The following is a 20,601-nucleotide window of genomic DNA, read 5'->3' on the forward strand; positions in this document are numbered from 1 at the left end:
AGTGGGGCACGTGTGGCTCTCCCTGTCCCTGCTCCCAATTTCCATACATTAGACATGGACATCTAAGCCAGGGAAGTCAATGTATGTAGAGGTCTACACATGAAGGCTTCATCTGTGATGAAGGATCTCTTTGAGGGATCTCTGTCTCTCTCTCTCTCTCTCTGTCTCTCTCTCTCTCTCTCTCTCTCTCTCTGTGTGTGTGTGTGTGTGTGTGGATGTTTTTGTTTTCTCTTTGTCCCATCCACTTTTGTCCCATCCACTTTAGCCTCTGGCCCTGCCCCCTGCTTACTTCCACTGTTGGCCCTGCCCATGCTTGATGGCAATAAAACTTCTAAGCAGTTTAATATATATATATATATATATATATATATATATATTAGAATTATGGATGAAAAGTTAAAAACAAGTAATTAAAAAAGTAAGAGATAATTAAAATTAACAGAAAGCTAAAAGAAATTAAAACACACCAACATCTGGATAGGCTTGCCTAAACAAAATGCTGGTGCCAAAAAGAATGCTGTGAAAGCACCTGCCTGATATCAGTAGGCAGGGAGTTCCACAATGCTTCTTGCCCCCACTTTGGCATATTTTGGGTTAAAAATTAGGGAGAAAAAGTGTGGCAGGAATGTAATCACCACAAGGATTTTGAAAAGGATGGCAAAAAAGGTGTGTGTTTGTGTGCATGCATCTGTGTGTGTGTCTGTGTGAACCCTCCCTCTCCAGATTTTATTTCAAGCCATAACAAAGCTCTCCTGAGACCTTTCAGCTCAGCCTATATTTCTTTTACACTGAACTCATAGATTGTTCCTTGGAGAAGAAACAAGGATAATGGTGTTTAAACTCAGCACCACATGAGAAGTCTGGGACAAAAATCAAGTTCTTCAGCTTATAGATATCATAGTGTGTGATTATGAGGTCTGCTAAATTGCAGCAGTCCTTCTGGAATGTCAATAACCCTAGAAATCACAACTTTTTAAAAAAAACAAATCTGAGCTGTATTTAGAACATGGTGCAATCTTTGTGCTCAGATATCATTGCAAAGTGTCAGTTCCCTTGATGAGTGCCCTAAATGCAGAGCTTGGAAGATTACTTTTAAAAAGTAATAAATTACAGTTACATGGCCCAAAAAAGTAGTAATTACTGTTACAATTACAATTGCTCTGAAAGTAACTGATTATTTTACTTTTCCTCCAAAGTAATCACTACAATTACATTTCAGTTACTTTTTAAAAACGCCTACAAGGTGCTGGCCTTGGCTGCTGCACATCTAAGTAGCCTAAAACAACATTAAAAATAAACAAACACGTACAGAGGTAGTAGAATAATTATTTTTATTCATAAGATAGCAATGGTGGTCTCTCCACTGGTAAGGGTGGTGGGGAGGGAGGCTGAGGCCACTACTCAGATCTTTGCACATCTAACCAAGTGCACACACACCCACTCAGCCAGCCAGCATAATCTCTCTCACTTAACCACCTCCCAGACCCTGCCCTGCCACCAACTAAGGGACACTCACCCAAGCAAACATTTCCCCCTGAGATGCAAAAAAGTTAAAATACTGCAAATGCAGCACAGTAGCCAGAGAGGGTGGTGGAGGCCACTTTGTGTGCCAAGTGCGCGCGCGCGCACACACACACACACAGTCATCTTTCACCTCCACAGTTCTTCATCTCCATTCTGCTGCTGCCTCCTTCTCCTCCTTTATCCATGTTCTTGACCTCCGGATCCTTTTTCCCTCCACTCCATTCTTCACCACCACTATCCATTTTTTAAAATAATTGTTTTCTCCACTCCACCCTGTCTCACTCTCCTCCTCATCCACAGAGCATGAGGAAAGAGCAACACTGCACAGAAGCCCAGTTTGAGGCACATGATTTTCATCCACAAATCAGAGGAGCAGAAGACTTCCCCTGCTCCCCCCCCAAGTAATGCCCAAAAGTAATTCTGGAAATGTTACAATTACTCCACAAAAGTAGTAAAATTACTCCTAGTTCTATTGCAATCAAAATGTAAAGGAATTACCCACTCGTTACTCAAAAAAGTAATGAATTACAAGTAATTTGTTGCCTGTAACTAGTTACTTCCAAGCTCTGCCTAAATGTTTAACTCAGCCATTTTTTCTAATGCTTCCCATCAGCCTGGCACAAGCTGGGACTCTCCAATGAAAGTCTTAGAGTATTGTCAGGTTTTCCACTTTGTATGGTGCAATTTGACAAAAGCCTCAGAGTGACACTCTGGCATCCATTTGTGTGGGACATTCCAATTTAAATAGTCCTTTGAGATAGTGTCACCCTGTTTTTGATTTGATGCAAACTGCCCGGAAGCAATAATTCAGCTTTATTTCAAGAGGGTTCTTCTTTCCCATAAGAACAATCTAAAATCCTGGAAAAATGTATTATCTTTTACATAAAGGGATAGTTCTGGTAGCCATTTTAAACTGAGATTATCCATATAAAAATCTTGAGCTTCAGTAGCCCCCCCCCCCATTTATAAGACAATAGTCTCCCTTGATAGCTCTGGCAAAGTTGCCAAGTATCTCCTTTCTTAGGGAGATTCGTTAATTTTTAGCAGTAGCTGGACCTCTCAATGGCTATATCAGAGATGAACAACCTGTAGCTTTCCAGACGTAGTTGGGCTACAGCTTCCACCATCCTTGATCATTGGCCAAGAGCTGCTGGCTGGAGCTGATGTTGAGTTGGAAACCAACAACACCATCAAGGCCACAGATTCCCCATCCCTGGGCAAGGTGATGGTCAGAGAAGATGACTCATCCAGCAAGGTGTGTGTGTGAAAAGAACAATAGACAGCAGTTTTGGGAAAAGGCAAGCTGAGTTATGGATTCTGTGAGCTAACAGCATTTTGAAGTCCTGGCAGTCTCCCTGGAGACCTGATATGGGAGCAGTGGACTTTAGCTGTCTCTTAAATTGTATTGTTGTTATTGTTGTTGCCGTCATCATCATCATAATAATTTATTACCTGCCCCTCACTAAAAGGTCGCAGGGTGGATTACAACAATTTTAAAATACAACATTAAAAACCATTTAAAAATAACCTAAAGATGTGCCTCCACCTACTCTCAGCTTGTATATTTGTAAATAAACATAAATACTACAGAATGCCAGTAAACATCCAGTGACCTTCTTCCAAAGGAAAACAAACCTGAGTAACATTGTGCCCCTAGAACTCCTCACCATTCAGAGACATGGGGTGACCATAAGAGTCAACATTATACTCCAAGATGAGCTGAAGCTTTATATATTTGGATTGATATTCTGGTAGTCCTTTTTCCCGTAGTGTCAGGAAGCACACTTTCATTTATGCAAGGGAGAAAGAAAAAAAACCCTTCTAATATATAATTTGAAAAACCTATCTTAGTTTTTTTTTTATTTTTTACACATTATCAGAGAAGTTGTAACAGTTGGAGTTTTGTTACCTCCAAATAGATTTGGCAGAAATGTCATCTTTTACTGTCAGTTTACCCTCGTTTTTACACTATGTGTGATTGCGTAATACTTTTCTGAGAGACAATTTCTATTGCACCCTATGAAGCCTTGCTTTTTACATTTTATCTCTTAGATTTTTATTTGTGCACTGTAGCCCATTTTAATCAATGGTAGATGCTGCTGATTTGGTCAATTATGATAAATCAAATTCAGCTTATAACACTGGAAAGGGTGGAAAGTTAGCAGTTATTTAATTGCAAGTACTCATTCTTCTTACAGCTGCAAATGAAAAGGAATTTCTCAAGCTATAGCAATCTAAGTAACCAATATTTTGTTTACATTGAAACTTTTTAAATGTGTCCTTGAAAATGAGCATTCAGTTTAGTAGGAAATTGCTCCCAATTAAGAAGTTGTTCAGCTCCAGATGCTGAAGGCTCCACTAACTTTTAATGAAAAGAGAACCAGTGAATAATTTTTCTTTGACAAATGTCACGTAGATGACAGCAATTTGAAATGAGAAGCTGAATGATGTCAGAAGGACATTGAATATTTCCACTAAAACGTCTTCCCATAAAAATAATGCAGTTTTATAACTCACATATGCAGTAGAGAGACTGCTGTCATGTGATTTTGTCTTCCAAAGCAAGCTTTTGCCATCTGCTAAAATATCAAAGCTTTCAAATGAAATTTGACTCAGTGTGGTCCAACTCCTATGGAAGAGGAAGTTTGGACCACATACACTTGGGTTCTATGACACACCAATCACGGTCCCAGAGAATATTAATCTAATCTCATCCACAATGTTTTTATTATGTGCATTGCACCATTCAGTATTTCTTGCAGGTTTGCTGCGTTCAATTTCTGACTATCTTCTATGAATTGCATTGTTTCCATATATTCATATGAATATATTCATATTCATTGTTTCCATATATTCTCCCAAGACCAGCGTATCTTTGGAGCCATGAATTCTTGGAGATTAGGGCTCTTCTTTGTGGAAAGAAAAGACTATTTGTAGAACGGGCGTTTTGTACAAGCCAATGGCTGATATAGAATGGGAACTGCCCATACCAATTCTAATTAAATTTATGTGTTCATAAGCTGTAGTTGAGTATAATAGCTTCCTTTAAAAATTATTTATGTCTAACTCTTGCATTATTATAATAGCAATGGGGGCATTTAGATGAGGACACATATTGAGAGAGACACACATTGTGTTTCCTAACCACATTTCTGGATAATGCACTAGGTTTACAGACTTAGGGCACAATCCTATAGGTATTTATGCCAGGCTGAGTGGAGTTAGGATATGGAGGATCTCTGGCTGAGCTGGCTGGGTCCTGGTTTAGCGGGCTATACTAGCTTAAGTCCCTCATCCCAGCTCCACCGCAGTTGAACTAGCAAAACCCTGCCCCTCCTGGCTCAGCCAGGGCTTAGCTGAGATTGAGGTAAGTTAAGCAGATGGAAGTCCCCAAAAGGGACATTCCAGGGATGTGGCATGGACAGGACCAAAGGGAGGAGGACTTACGCCACATCCTACTTCAGTTCAGATCAGTCATGTGACCTCCAGGCCTGGTACAAGCCAGGAAAAAGGCTGGCTGAGCCAGTATTCTCCCCTCCCAAGGCTCCTGAATGGAGGTAGGATCTGGCATACTTTAAACCAGTGTAACTTCAGCTGGCTTCTAAGATACTCCAGTTTCCTCAATGTAGGATTGCTCTGTAAGATACTGTATTTCAGACTTAAGATCGATTTCCTTCAAGAAATTATAGAATCTAGTTCTGGTAGCTTAACTTGGCACCAGATCAGCAGTAGCGCATCTGGAGATTTTTGCATACATAATATGAGTCATCCTTTGATTTCTTTTCCAATGTTTCTTTTGTATGAGTTATAAAGACTTCGCTTACCCATCTCACACTCACATAAGTTGATGCAATGAATTTGATGATATTTTTAATACCTGCCATAGACTTCCCTAGCCCACTCACTTGGAGTTGTTCTTCATGTGCCTTGTCTGAAGTGAATGAGTGAGGGATGTCTAGTTTGTTTCTGTATTAGGTCTGTGATGTGTCACACCAATGCACTGTGCATAAGAACATAAGAAGAGCCCAGATAGATCAGGCCAGTGGCCCATCCAGTTCAGCATGCTCTTCTCAGCAGTTAACCAGATGCCTTTGGAAAGCCCCAAAACAGGACCTGAGCACAACAGCACTCTCCCGACTTGTGCATTTTTTAGAACATCATTTTACTTAGATATACACACTTTGTTGCTGAGGCAGTACACTCCATATATTCAGCAAGACCACTTTAGAGTGGTCTCCAGCATGGAGATTATTTCTCACTTTACAAGTTGGGATATGGGGGAAAATTATCATGTGGGGATGCTTTCAACAAAGAGTTTCCCTCATATGAAAATGTTGGTGCTTATACGGCATCAGAAGATTGTAATATCCTGCTTGACAACATACCAAAAATCCAATTTGTGCTTATTTCCTCCTGTAGTTAATTGTAAAAGTTGTACTAGTATATAAAAGTGGCTAAAATAAATGCAAATAATTAATAAATATGACTTTTGAGTACCCCTCAGTTATAAGTGTGTGTGACAAACTCAAGTCCAAAAAATCTCTTTGAGAAGGACCCCCAAATTCTGCTAACTGAATCTTGAAAGAGAAATTATCTCAAATTGCTCCTTAATATGTGGGACCTCCCAAAACGTTATGACTGGCGGCATCCCCTAGTAGCCATTTTATGGTAGCATTCACATCACTTTCTTAAATCTCCAAATGTACCCATAGGCCAAAAAAAGTTGGAGAACACTACATAAGGCCAATCATCTTCTCACATCGTGATCTAAGTCACAGGCTTGTTGTGAAAGACAAATGGGAAGGACTTCCTTGAGCTCCTTGGAGGAAAGGTTGAACAAAAACATAATAGCCCTGACCAAGAAGATGAAGATTGTAATATCTCTATAAATGAACATTTGAGTGGGTCTTATCTCCTTGTATTGTAAGGCACCATGTCTTTTTTTTTAATGTAGCATATTGAGGAAAGGGACACATTGCCTGAAAGCAATGCATCACAACCTAGTTTCATTTAGTCTCATTCTAGATGCAACCTGCAAAGGCTCCAGTATGTATGCAACAAAAGTGACAGCTTTTTCCCAGTCATAATGCAATGGGGAAAGGAGTAATAATATTACTAAATCTATGGCCACACTCATACCATACATTTATTCCCCTGTTATTCCACCTTAAATAGTAATGGCTTCCTCTAAATAATTCTGAAAGTGTAGTTTGTGAAGGGTGCTGAGGGTTATTAGGAGACCCCAGCTCCTCTCACAGAGCAACAATAGCCAGAGTCAGTCCCTCTTCCCAGAGAACTCTGAAAATTGTAGCTCAAGGAGGGATAGAGGGGTCTCCTAACAACTCTCAGCATCCTTCACAAGCTGCATTTCCCAGGATTCTTTGGGGGAAGCCATGCCTGTTTAAAGTGGAATGATGGTAGAATAAATGTATGGTGTGAATGTAGCCTTTATACGGTTGAGACTAGTATGTCATGTTTTAGGATCTATAAGCTACTGCATGTATCGGATCTTGGGTGAGCAGCAGTTTGATAGCAAATTATGATGTGATAGTAAATTATTAAGAATGAATGCAGAGTAGCAGGAGCCTCAGCTGAAAGAACATCCTGATGTCTATTCTCTGGAACTGTACTAAACACATAAAAGACTGGGGTTAAAAAATATACTTCACGCTGAATGTAATTCATGTATTTCATCAGCATGGTTAAAGAGAAGCTGTCATGATGGCTCACACAGCAAAATGTCTTGGGCCAGCTGATATACACACCATCACACCCTTTAACTAGGCCTTCTTGCCTGCATCTCCTTTCCCCTGTGGTGGCAAGGGCTCCTCATTTCCCCGCTGCATGGCTGACATGGGAAAGGATACTAAAAACCTTTGTCCTAGTGTCACAGAGGGAGCCAGTATCAGGGCAGGTCTGGCCCTAATGCTTCCTAATGTCAAAAAAGGTAGCAAAAAGACTGGATTAACCCTTAGAGCACAAGTGCTCAGCTATTGTATTCTCATTTCGGTCCCCTTCTCCTGGCCAGGAAAGTTCCCAAGGGAAGATGGTAAAAGACCTTTCACTATACCCCATTGGTGGATGTGTGGAGTTTCCTGCTGCCCGGGCAAAAGCAATTTTCCAGTCAAATATAAGGCTCTGCCAAACATTTGTCCACTAACATGTTCAGACTAAAAAAAAAAAGAATCATTTTGGAATAGGCAAATGTTCTCTGAAAAAAACAACCTTTTCCACTGTTCATGGATGTTTGCAACGATCATCCTCCCCACTGCTACTGCTTGAGCACTGTTTTTATTATGCCATCCCAACTCATCAAGAATCATGTAGCTGGCATGATAATACCACAATACTCTGCAGCCAATCAGATTTCTCTGGGACTTGATATCACTGAGGGCAAACAAAGCCAATTCAGAGACTGGTTTTGTTTGCTCCCATTGACCCTGCCATGTAACCAATCTTAGCCTTGTAGCATTGTGACCAAATGGGGCTTTTGCCACCTTGCATTCCATTCCTCCCAAATTTGCCAAAAGGTAGTCACTTTTTGCCGCTTTGGGGGGAAAAAATGTCTACAATTTTGGCTCATCCCTATTGAGTCCCCTCCCTCTCTCCATCATAACTATTTTGAGTGAAGCTATCTCTTCTGTATGCAGGAAGGAATTGGCACACACACCTTCTAACCTGCATAGCTGGGGAGGAACTCAGAACAGCTGCTTCTGTGGGGGTCTGACTTAGGGCCGGCTCTGCCATTCGGCAGAGTGAGGCGGCTGCCACAGCCAGCTGTTTCTGAGTGTTCTTAAAGGGCAGCAAAGTGCTAATTTATTTTGGTTGTATTTTTTTTACTGCTAGGGAGGGATAGAAGAGCTTGTAGGCCTGTCAGCCTACAATAATGTGATTGTCTTTTGCTTTGGTACTATGTAGCTTGCCTAAGAGCAGGAGTGTCGTTTGCTGCTCTGCTTGAGGCAGCAAAAAGTCATGGGTCAGCCCAGGTGTGACTTGGCAAGGATTTTAGTCACACTGAATGTTCTGGTTGATACAAGGACATGCAGCAGCTGGGATATGTGTTCGGGAAGGCTGTCTATGTTTGTTGATCAACTAGTGAATCTCTACTATTGCTAAAAGATTCCTAAATAGACTCAAACTCTAGAGGGAAAAAATCCATTATTATCTCTGCTTTGTGCTTATAGATGAGTATTTCCACCACCTACACATTTTTACAATGAATATAGAAACAATGAACTATGTGGGAAGCTTTCTGTAACCCCATTCTCAGAAATGTTCTGCTTTTCATGCATCACGGTTTGAATGATCTGTTCCAGGCATGTGAGCTTTGATGCACACATGGAGCGCCCTCTTTTGAAATGGCTTCCTCATTCATTTCAAAGAGCCAATCTGTCGAGAAGGAATGGGTCCTCTCATATGCATGCATATGCCTCAGTCCATTTGATTTCTGGACCAGAGTGTCTAGCGATGGGCGAATCTGCCAGTTTTGGTTTCTCTCGGTTTCTCATTTTTCCAATCCTAAATTCAGATCTCCAGATTTCCACATCAGTTCACATTAAAAAAAAAAAGTCCTCATGAAAGTTCATCAGCATTTTGGTGCAAATTTCTTGTTATATAAATATAGCACAGTGGGGAGGACAGCCTGGCTGGGAGTCCAGAGTCTGTGAGTTCAAATCCCCGCTCGTGTCTCCTGGGTGTCAAGGGCCAGCTAAAGATCATCCCCACAGTGAGTGGCTCAGGGGTTATGTGCCCTGCCACCTGTGTAGCCATGGGCAAGCTGCATAGTCCCAAGGAGCCCAGTTCCGGACAAGGAAGGGGCTAGCTTGCACAGCTGTGGCAAGCTGAGCAGGCCCTAGACAGCTGGGGAGGATTAGCCTCAGAGGGAGGCAATGGTAAACCCCCTCGGAATACCACTTACCACGAAAACCCTATTCACAGAGTAGCCATAAGTCAGGATCGACTTGAAGGAAGTCCATTTCCATTTCCATGCACTTTTGCCTTATCCATTTTTGCAAAGCAATTTTGTCTAATATAATGCATTTTTGTATGTTATTTTCATTAATATATGGATTTTTTGCACTTTACCCTAGTATATGCATTTTTATACACATAACTTTGCTGGAGAACTGTACTGCAAAATTCAGAGAAGTGCAAATTTCAAAGGATGGCTGTGTTTTGGTCCACATATTGTTTCTGAAAGTCCTAATTTGGTAGGTTCACCTTTAAATGTGAACTGAATCAAATTCCCCCTTCCTCATCTCTAAGAGTGCCTTGGGATCTTTACTTTTTCACTAACATGAAACACTTACCTGTAAGACCAGCAGCTTCGGCAGACAAGAAGGCACTCCATGACAAAAGGAAAAACAGGCCAGTTTCTAACATAGGGAACTCACACAGCTTTGTGAATTTTGTCAAGTGCAAGAGGAGAAATGTTAAGGAAAAGAAAACCAAGCATTTACAGCATTTTCAAGATTTCAACACTAATTCTGTCACAATAGTGTGTACAGGTGCTAGGAAAACATAATTCTCACAGATCCAAGTTAAGAGATCCACAGACAATTTTGCAGAAATGAAGTAAAATCTAAAATATATGGTTCCAGCCCCACTTCCCAGACATAATATATATGATAGTCAATGCACCTGGTCTATCAAAAAGCTTATCACTAGGCCAATTCATATGACCACTTTTAGATGGGAGAGTATGAAACAAATGGTGCAATGGGAAAAGGATGCATCATGAGCTCTTCCTATGGGCTTACTGATAATACCAGAGTGGCATGGGATGGGCACATTCCTTCACCACTAAGGGAGCAATCCAAACCCAAGATCCTCTGGGATGAGTGAGTTAGGATCTGGTGGACCTCTAACTCAGTCAGCTGAACCCTGGCTCAGCCAGGACTATGCCAGCATAAGACCCCAGCCCTGGCTGACCTGGAGAGATGCTCTGTCCTGATCTAGCTGACCTGGAGAGTCCCTCATCCCAGCTCAGCCAGGACTCAGCTGAAGTCGGATCAGTTGAGGCAGGCTTAAGTCCCCAAAAATGGTGCTCTGGGGGATGGGATTGGGCAGGAGAAGATTTACGCTGGATCCTTATTCCGTGCCCTGGCTACCCAGCAGAACTTAACACCAGCAAACTCTATTTTAAAGGTTTGTTTTCCCTCTGCCAGGCCTGGGCCAGCTCAGGTGGTAGTAGCCTTGTTCCTGAACAAGGTTTGGATCTGGTGTACTTTAAGATGGCTTAATTTAAACCAGCATAAATTACACTGGCTTTCCATAGTTAGGATTGCCCCCTAAGGTGACATCAGAATTGAAGCCATTCATTGTATTATCCCATCAAGTAGGGAAAATACTTTGATGAGTTGCCCTACTTGACTGGATTTCTGATCAGGTGCAGAAGTGAGGCAGAACTCTTTCCTTCACTTGACTTGGCAGGAGAACAGTGACCAGAATATCAAGTAACTACAGGCACACTGTGGTTAAACTACCACTTGGCAAATGGTTTTCTGTGTTCTTTCTGAGTCTTTGGATGGATATATTTCAGAGTTACAAACAACTTAGAGTTATGAACAATTTCCAATTCTGATAAGTTATGAATCTGACTATAGCACAAGCTATATTTTTTAGAAATGAACTGTGCCATGAATAAGTATTTACCATGAAACATAAAGAGCAGTATTCCTGGCCATGTTTAGAACCATTCATGTTCTGAAGCAGTTGAATAAATCAGTATGATCATGTGGTCAAATTTAGCTTTAATTTCCTTGCATTAGTTCAATTCAGATGCTCTCTAATTCTGTTTCCACTCCTTGTGGCAATGTTTTCAGGTCATGGAAATGCAGCTGTGACAAAGTCAAACGGCAAACAAGATGATCAAGTCAAAATTAGCTCAAGGATTATATTATTTCAGGCTAAGGGGAAGGTCATTGCTAGCTCAGATGAGCTTATTTAGCATTGATTTAAGAAAGAGAAAATTGACATATTAAGATCTATTCCAATAAAATAATAGGAGGAAAATTAGATTCAAACATGCAACTTGGATAATTATTTCATTTTCTTGTGTTAAAACGCCATTTGTGCAGGTGGAGGAGTTACCTGGCAACCCGCCTTGTGAGCCTCTTACACTCTCCAACTGATTGTCTATTGCATGGATGGGGAACCTGTGGCCCTCCAGCTGTTGTTGGATTAAAGCTTCCATCATCCCTGGCCTTTGGCTGTGGTAGCTGTGACTCATGGGAGCTGAACTCTGATAACATCTGGAGGGCCACAGGTTGCCCATTCCTGTCAGTGCCTCAGGAGAAAATGGGGGATGTCATGAGCCCCATGAAGAATGCTTGGCAGGATTGGGAGAATGGAGAGGAGTTTGTCAATATTATGGCAGGGCTGGGGAAATCATGGGGGAAGTGCTTCCAGAAACCTTTGGCAGCTCTGTGCCTCATGAGTCTAGCAATGTCAGGAACCCCCCTTCACCTGGGACAGAGGAATCCTCACTGGCACCCAGCCCAGAGTTATCATTTGAACAGAAAGACTCTAATTAACTGATTGGACTCTTCCAGAGAGAAGAATGAGGATTGTTTGTCAGAGCCTGAAATAACAGTTTCTCCAAGGTTGTGCAGACTGGAGAAAGCTTCAGTTAAAGCAATTCACATCTTTTCCCAGGAGAAGTCCCCACCTCACTTCTAGGTCTCGAAAGCACTAGATTTAACTCGGGCAAGTAAAGTGCTCACCCATCTCTCTATAATTTGGAGTGTCAGGGCATGATAAAGTCATTATGACAACTTTCTTGCTGCTTCCATGCCTAGTTTGCACCTGTTTTGTATCCTCATGTTTTGATGCTTCATCCCTGGGTTGATTTCTGGAATAAAGTCTTGTTCAAAACCCAGTCTTCGAGTCCTGAGTCTGCATCTCTAGCTGGGAGACAGGACAGGGAGGTGGCTAACAGTTCGTGCTTATGCTGTTTCTCCTCCTTGCCTTCCTCTTTTTTTGAAAGAAACTTAGGAGATCATTGCTCCTTGCTTCTTTTCTCTCCTTCTGACTCTTACATTCAGTTATCCTAGTTGCACCTATTTGTGTGCCCCAACCCCCATCTTTATTCTCACAAGCAGTGCCTTGCTTACTTGCAATTGCAAATAAGCTGTAGTTTCTACTGCTGCCAGGGGATAGATCTCAGACCACGGCACTTGTAACTTCATCAAATCTTACTGAGTAGAGTTCTGGAAAGATAAGAAGGCATTTCCAGACCACCTGTTTATTAAGCATTCATTCTGATTTGTTTTCAGGGGGGTGAGTTGACATTGCATCAAAGCAAGTGTTATCCCATACTTCCCAGTGCATTTTCCCAGAGCTTGGAAAAGTTACTTTTTTGAAGTACAACTCCCATCAGCCCCAGCCAGCATGGCCACTGGATTGGGCTGATGGGAGTTGTAGTTCAAAAAAGTAACTTTTCCAAGCTCTGCATTTTCCTGTCATCTTCCTTATTGCAGAAAGTCAGTTCTTTTGGGGAAGTTGGTTTGTTGTTCAAGACCTCCCAATCAACTATAATTGTGCATCCTGAAATTGCTGGTGCATGATTGAATCCCACCTGAAAACAGCAACAGTCTGGAAGTGCCCATAGCCTCCTGCTGCCTTTATAACCAGGTTGCTGCTCCCTCCCCTCAAATCAGACTGCCCTCTCATATTCTTTGTTCTCTTGTCTAGTGTGGATGCCAATCCTGTGTCCCATAGACTTTTATGTGCAATATGAAGATTCTAGTTATTATTATTTTACCTACAACCTTTGTCCTCGCAAAATATTTTTTTTTCCTGGCCTGAGAATATGCTAAGAAAGAGCTGTAGTTGAGAGAAGCAGCTCTGGATTTGCTTGTGCTGGCTCGGATTTGGAGTTGCTCTATTGTCATGCTTCTGCAACCCCATAGCACCTGCTCAGTCTACACATTTTAAAATAAACTGATTATTATAAATACACAGGCAAACTTCAGTGCTCCACCTTCCAAAGGAAATTCATCTAGCAAGAGAGAATGTAAAATGAGAAGGAAAAATGTACAAACATACACTACATTTATATCCCACCTAGAGATGGGAAGGATCTCTCAGTTTTGGTTCTTTTTTTTCCAATCTTGGATTCAGTTTTCCACATTTCTGCAGCAGTTTGAGATTTTTTTAAAAAAGAAAAATCCTCATGAAAATTCTTCAGTATTTTACTGTGAATTTCTCCTAAGACACACATTCTAGTATGTTACTTTCACAGATATATTCATTATTATGCACATTTCCCCCTAATATATGCATTTTTGTAAACACCGTTTGCTTGGAGACCTGCATTAAAAAATCCTCATCAAAATTCATCAGCTTTTTAGTGTAATTTTCTCCTAATAAACACATTTTTGTATGCAGTTTCCTGTAATATAATCCATTTTTGTATGTTATATTCACTAATATATTCATTTTATGCACACTTCCGTCTAATAGATGCAGCTTTGTAAATATTGTTTGGTTGGGGAACTGCATTGCAAAATCTAGATGTGTGAATATCGAAGGATAGCTGTGTTTCTATTGCTGCAATCCTAACCACACTTACCTAAGAGTATGCCAACCCCATTGAATTCAATGGGACTTATTTCTGATTCTGAGTAGACACAGGACACATCACATTACACATTGAAGCATTATTATGGCTTCCCACAAAGAATCATGGGGACTATAGTTTGTTAAGAATTGTGGGGACTGTAGTTTGTTGTTAGGAGACCCTTCTTCCCCTCACAATTCCCAGAGTGGTTTAACAATCTATCTCTCTTCCCAGAAAACTCTAAAACAGTTTAAAGTGGTATAATAGTGCTTTAAATGCATGGTGCAGATGTGTCTGTGGTTAGGATTTCAGTCTAAAAGGGCAGCCAGGGCTGGCACCAGGCATGCTGGGGCCCTTAGGCACCAGCCTGCCCTAGGCCCCGGCACACGCACGCATGCACACACTTTCCACCTACCTACCTACCTTTCCCTTGGTGAATGCTGCCCACACTATGTGGGCATGCCTGCCATCAACCAATCAGCCCTAAGGGGCTCATGCCTCCGTCGCCATCTTGGTTGATGGCACGTGTGTGTGCTAAGCGTGCGCATCCCTGCCATCAATCAAGATGGCAGCAGGGGCATCAACCGCTTCAGGTAACATTGCCCGCCATCTTGGTTGATGGCAGGCTTGCACCTGCAGTGCAACCAACATTTATGTCAAGGGACAGGTAGGTGGGGCATGCAGGTGGGTGTCGCGGGCCTGCACAGCAGTAGGGGGGTGCCTGGGAGCTCCCTGTCATGATCTGCGGCAGGGTTAGGAGCCATCACGGAAGGGAGCGCTACCCACCCACAGCCAGGGCCCAACCTAGCCACCCTCTGGCACCAGCCCTGAGGGCAGCAATAACCACAAGGATAAAAGAAAGCATGCTGCTGTAAAACATTGTCACCTACTGAAAGCTAAGGGCAGAACAATACATTTTGCAATTCTTTTGGTTGTTTTTTTAAACACATACATACACACACATCACTGCAGCTGCTGATGCTACAATTGGAAGTGGAAGACCAGCACAGAGGGAAAAGAGGCTTTTAAATTCTTTGTCTTTCTTCTATTTTTCTGCTGAAAATTGCCCCTTGCTTCCCCTGCAGTTTTCATCACCAAAAAGCATTGGTGGTGGAGCAGTGCAATTTTCAGTGGCAAAATGGCATGAAGGGAAAGTGTTAAGAAGCTCCGTTTCCTCACACACCAGTCTTTCACTTTAAAGTTACAGCTTCAGCATTGCATATGAAAAGTCTGTCACTCCCCCACCCCCCAGAAAGAAAAGTTTTGGTTGGTGTTTTTTTTCTTCATTTGAGAAAAAAAAACAATCCACCCTGTATTAAAATGATTCCAAAGCAGAATGTGTCATTCTGTTAAGAGAGACATGCACTGGCCAATTACTCTGGGGAGAAACATAAATGTGTTTGCATGAGAGAAAAACCGGGAGTGAGGAAAATACTTCAAGATATTGATTCTGTTTTGGTTGTCAGCCAGATATAATATACTGCTTTTGCCAAAAACCCAGAAAAATATAGGAAACTCCCTTAGTTTTAATGTTGTAATAGTCCTGCAATGTTTATTGGAGACATTAAGTAAAATGGTTTTTACCCTGATATAATAATTCACCATAATTCCTGTCCTAATTCTACAGTGCCTTTAGGCCATTTTGAATATGCAGATTCAGAAAACACATGGGGGGGGAATCCAGTCTTAGTAATGTTTAGAGGAGACCCAGTGAAATCAAAGAGACTAAGGTAATCATTGGCTAACTTTAACCCCATTTATTTCACTCAATCTACTCTAAGCCTGACTGACAGTACAATCCTAATCATGTCTATTCAGAAGTAAGCCCTATTGAATTCAATGGAATTTATTCCCATGTAAATGGGGTTAAGATTGTAGTCTAAACCTGGATCCAGCCTATCAGCAGCAATCTCCTTAGAAAGTACTGGGTGCATGTATTGGCAAAGGAAGGGACTAAAACCATATTTATTCTGATTTTTTTGTGAAACAAACTCCTCACTGTTCCTACCACCAGAGGCCATAGTCACAAATTCCCCATGTGCATAGCTGGGAACAGATATTGCACAAATTCAACAGCTGGCTACAGATGTGGCACAAATTCAACTACATCTCACCCACATGAGCCAGTGCAAAGTCAAAATTGGGTATGTAAAATGATAAAGTTCAGTATATCAAGGAAATCTTAAACAGGAAATAGTTGTATTCTGTTTTACAATACCAGTTCTTCCAAACATGCTGAATTCTGGACATTTGATAACAATCAAGAAAGGATATTAAAGCAGCAACCACAGCATAGGCAGACCCCATGGCAAACGATCCAGCAAAGATCCCTAGAAAATTCCCCACTGACTGGAAGAAGGCAGCCGCATCAAAGGCATTGGGATTCTCCTTGGGACTGTAAATTGATATTGAACTGAAAAAAGACAAAAAGGAGAGAGGAATAATGAATTCTATCTCATGGCACAGAGACTGAAATCAAGAGCTTAAGAATGCACTTTAGCAAGGACTAGCAATTGCTCCTCAGGGCTCCTAACAGATTGGAAAGTCACAGGGAAGATGAAATAAGGGTTTATTTTTTAAGGCAATATTGTGTGCTACTGTCATTTCCTACCAGTCAGTAAACATTTTTTTTGTGCTGCTAGTGTCATAAAGAGTATTATTTCCAAGCCAACTAGACATTAAAACATGGTAGGTATGTAAGGGATCTGTAGGGGAGATGGATAACTTTGAATTATTTATTGGCCATATGTCTTCCAAACAGTTATACATTCACAAATATTCCTGATAAAAAGGCCACTTTTATTGCTTACTCACAAATGTGCTATACAAATTATGGTATGTACAAAATCTCTGGCACTGATCTGGTCATAAACCATTATAGTTGTTCCATTCACTAGCTTTAATCTTCACAAACAGAATTGTGAGCATGTCAACAGTCTTGCAATATGAAGCCCTGGGGAAACGCAAACAATCTCTTGCAGAAAAGAAAACTGTTGCCTCCACCAGAGGTCCTCTTTTATATCCAGGTCTTTGGCTGTTGACATCAAGATTATATTCTTATGGGAAATTAATGCTGAGTCACAGCGGGAAGATCATCTACTTAAAACATTTTCAAGGGCATCAAACTTCTTGCTCACCAGTGGAGAGACCTGATACCCAGAATGTGAACACTACTGCCAAGTCGGCACATTCTTCTTTTTGTTAGAACATTAAATTTAAAAGATACACAGTAGCCTCAGGCATCCCCAGTACTAATTAAGAAACATTTTGGATTTCTATGGCCCTTTCACTCTCAACACTTGATGTCTTTTCTGCTGGCTGTCAAAGAGCATTTGGCACAGGATTCTTAATAGTAGTTTGTATTGCTGGAAAATGCTTGGTATTTTATACATTAAAGTTTTATATTTATTTTAAGCTGATGTTAATATTTTATGATTATGAATATTAAATAACTTGTCAGCCTGGCAAACACATGCACTCTAGTCAGCAAGTAGCGAAACAGAGTTGCAGCAATGGTTTGAGAGTACAGATGTAAGAAGGCATTGTTTTCTGTTCTGCTCTCTATTTATCACATGCAGCACTATTTTTGTTCTGCTGCAGTTTGTCTTCTGCCCAAAACTATGCTATTCATCTCACTATCATGAAATTATGTAGCTTATGTAATTTGCATAAGTAATTACGTAATTTATTTATTTATAAAATTTCTATCCTGCCCTTCCTCCCAACATAAATTGTCATTACATTATTCCACTCCATTCATTTCAGTGCAAAGAAAACACAATGTAAACATGGAACAATGTAACCAATTATCTATCATTTGCAGACTGAAAGCAACAACAACAGGAATACAAATTGTATTCACTGGACTGATTTCTGTTCTGGACATAGGGTGAATAAATGAACATTAGCAATTTCCATTCCATTCTCTGACATTCCTGTTTAAGAGTAGCTCCTGAAAAAGCATACTGGTATAGGTGTTATTTAGGATATGAAGATGATTAAGAGCTAATCTATATATTGCCATTGCCATGTGGTCATCACTCACTCCTCTGTGGTCAGCTACCACATTGCATTGATATAATGTGACATTCTGTGTTATGTGGGTTGCTTGGAACATATACTTTCTGCCTGAGCATGCAAAACCCTGGAGGAGAACACTAGTGTGAAAAACACCCACCCACGGGATATGGAACATCAGATATGATGGAGTGGAGTGTGAGCCAACCAGAGGAAGCAGTAACCACTATGCAGAGTTAACATGTAAATTAGGTCTAATAGCTATTTATCTAAAATATTTTTAAAGTGTACTTCATCACTACTTGATCCCAGGGTGTGGTACAATAAACATTTTACAAAAAGGAACACAATAAACAAAATAATGACTACAGATTAGAGGAGCAGATAAAACACAATCAACAGCAGCAATAATAGTCAAAATCCCAGCAAAGGTAATTAAGCCCCATGAAAGCATAAGAGAGGTTTCAACTAGCATCAAAAACTCATCAGCATCATATATCAGCATATTGTAATATTTTAGTGATCAATTATTTATTTTATTTATATTCTGCTTAGGGCAGTTTTTCTAAATCATTGTAGAACACTTCTCAGAACTACGTTTAAGAATTTGCACTGCAGGCATTGGCTCTGCCTTTTGATTGACCTAAAGGGCAGCATCAAACGTTATTGCCTCACAAGGAGATCACTGAAAAAATAGTTAGCACGAGAGGCTGAAGTATCTGAGATCCACTTACTGTATGGATTGTGACAATACATCAGACTGGTGAGACGAGCAGTCTGGAATGTGTGACACTGGCAAAAAATGTCTCTACACATGGCAAGCAGATTCCAAATGTTACAGCCCCTGTGTGTCCACATAGAAATGTTGTCGAGTAGCCCCCATATAATGACTGTTCTATTTGCATCAGTGCATTAGGATTATTATACAGCCACAAGAGTGGCTGTATACTATAGCCAGTGTGGATTTTTCACATTCCGCAATGTTAAATTGAAAATACCCCCCATGCCATTCTGATGCTTCCCATAAGATCGTTCCAAAACAAAACCTTACAAAACTTACAGTCTGGAACTCAGAAACGCTTGCTTAACAACCCTCTCAATTTTCATGGTGATACACAAAACAGTCAGAGAGAATAGAGAGTTCAATGTCTAAAAAGAAAGAAAGAAAACCCCAGAGGCCTTTTGGACTTTTTTCTGTCAAAATTCTCATAATCCGTTGAAATTCATTAAAAATCAGACATGTTCACAGAGTACCTGTAATGCTATTACTGACCTTGCCCCATACTCTGACCTTCATCTTCTGCAGTTTAAAAGTTAAAAAAATGCCTGGCTGATTTTTAATTAATTTAAGAAATTTTGGCTTGAACTCAGTGATAATGTTGGGGATGCTCGATAAGAACCAACTGTCATGGTTCTAAAAGCCAGACTCATAGCTACTGGGGTTGCCATACCCACACCAGACTGATTTCACATGAGTTAGTCATGACTTCCCCCAGAGAATCCTAGGAAGTGTAGTTTGTGAAGGGTGCTGAGAGGAGACTCCTATTCCCCTGAGAGAGCTCCAGTGACCAGAGTGATTTAACAGTCAGCCTCTCTGTTTGAAGCTCTGTGAGGGGAACAGAGCATCTCCTAGCAACTCTCAGCATCATTCACTAACTACACTTCCTAGGATTGTATGGAGAAGGCATGACTGTCTAAAGTGAAATAAAAGTCTGGTGTGGATGTGGCCAGGGACAGCTTTGGTTTAAATTTGGGTGGGAGGCTACATGTGCCTGCTGTAGAACAAAAAGGTGGGGGAAACCCTGAAAAAGAATGTTTAAAATGTTTTTCATTTGGAAAGGAAAGGGGCTTCCCCTTTGCCCAGTGCCCACCCACCCAATCTCCTCCCCTCCCCTTCCTGCTCTCCTCCTCCCCCTGCCCCTCCCCCTGCCCCTCCCCCTGCCCCTCCCCCAGGTCAGTTTCACCTATCCTAAGCATGATTGGACAGGAGTAAATCACACTGAATGCAAAAAGCATGCAAATGATAAAACCTGCCCTCCCCTCCCCTCCTCTTCCTATCTCTTGCCTCCTCCCTCTCCCTTCCTTCACCTCTCCCTTCCCCATCCCCTTCCAATCCCCTCCTTCCCCCACCTCCTCTTCCTCCCCTCCCCCTCCCCCATGGTCAATTTTACCTATCCTACGACTTCAACCTGGGAGACCAGGGTTCAAATCCCCACAAAGCCATGAAGCTCACTGGGTAACCTTGGGCCAGTCACTGCCTTTCAGCCTCAAAGGAAGGCAGTGGTAAACCACCTCTCAATACTGCTTAACATGAAAACCCAGAATCGACTTGAAGGCAGTGCATTTCATTTTCAAGCATGATTGCATGGGAGTGAATCCCATTGAACTCAGTAAGTATGCAAATGATTAAACCTGCCCTCCCCTCCTCTTCCCCCAACACCTCCCTTTTGCCCCTTCCCTTCCCCTTCCTTCACCCCTCCCCCTCTCCTTCCAATCCC

General features: G+C 41.3%; 1 protein-coding gene across 6 annotated transcripts in view; it reads right to left on the minus strand.

Moving 5' to 3' along the window:
• The window catches only part of SLC9A9 (solute carrier family 9 member A9), a 414,620-nt gene that overhangs the window by 242,403 nt on the left and 151,616 nt on the right, over positions 1-20,601 (minus strand). For all 6 annotated transcript variants that reach the window (XM_061636943.1, XM_061636945.1, XM_061636944.1 and 3 more), the window contains 2 exons: positions 16,361-16,499; positions 9,834-9,939 (listed from right to left, as the gene is read on the minus strand). In XM_061636943.1, coding sequence (XP_061492927.1) covers positions 9,834-9,939; positions 16,361-16,499 — 245 coding nt within the window. The remainder of the gene's footprint in view (positions 1-9,833; positions 9,940-16,360; positions 16,500-20,601) is intronic.

The sequence above is a fragment of the Rhineura floridana genome, chromosome 7, assembly GCF_030035675.1.
Source record: "Rhineura floridana isolate rRhiFlo1 chromosome 7, rRhiFlo1.hap2, whole genome shotgun sequence".
NCBI lineage: Eukaryota > Metazoa > Chordata > Lepidosauria > Squamata > Rhineuridae > Rhineura > Rhineura floridana.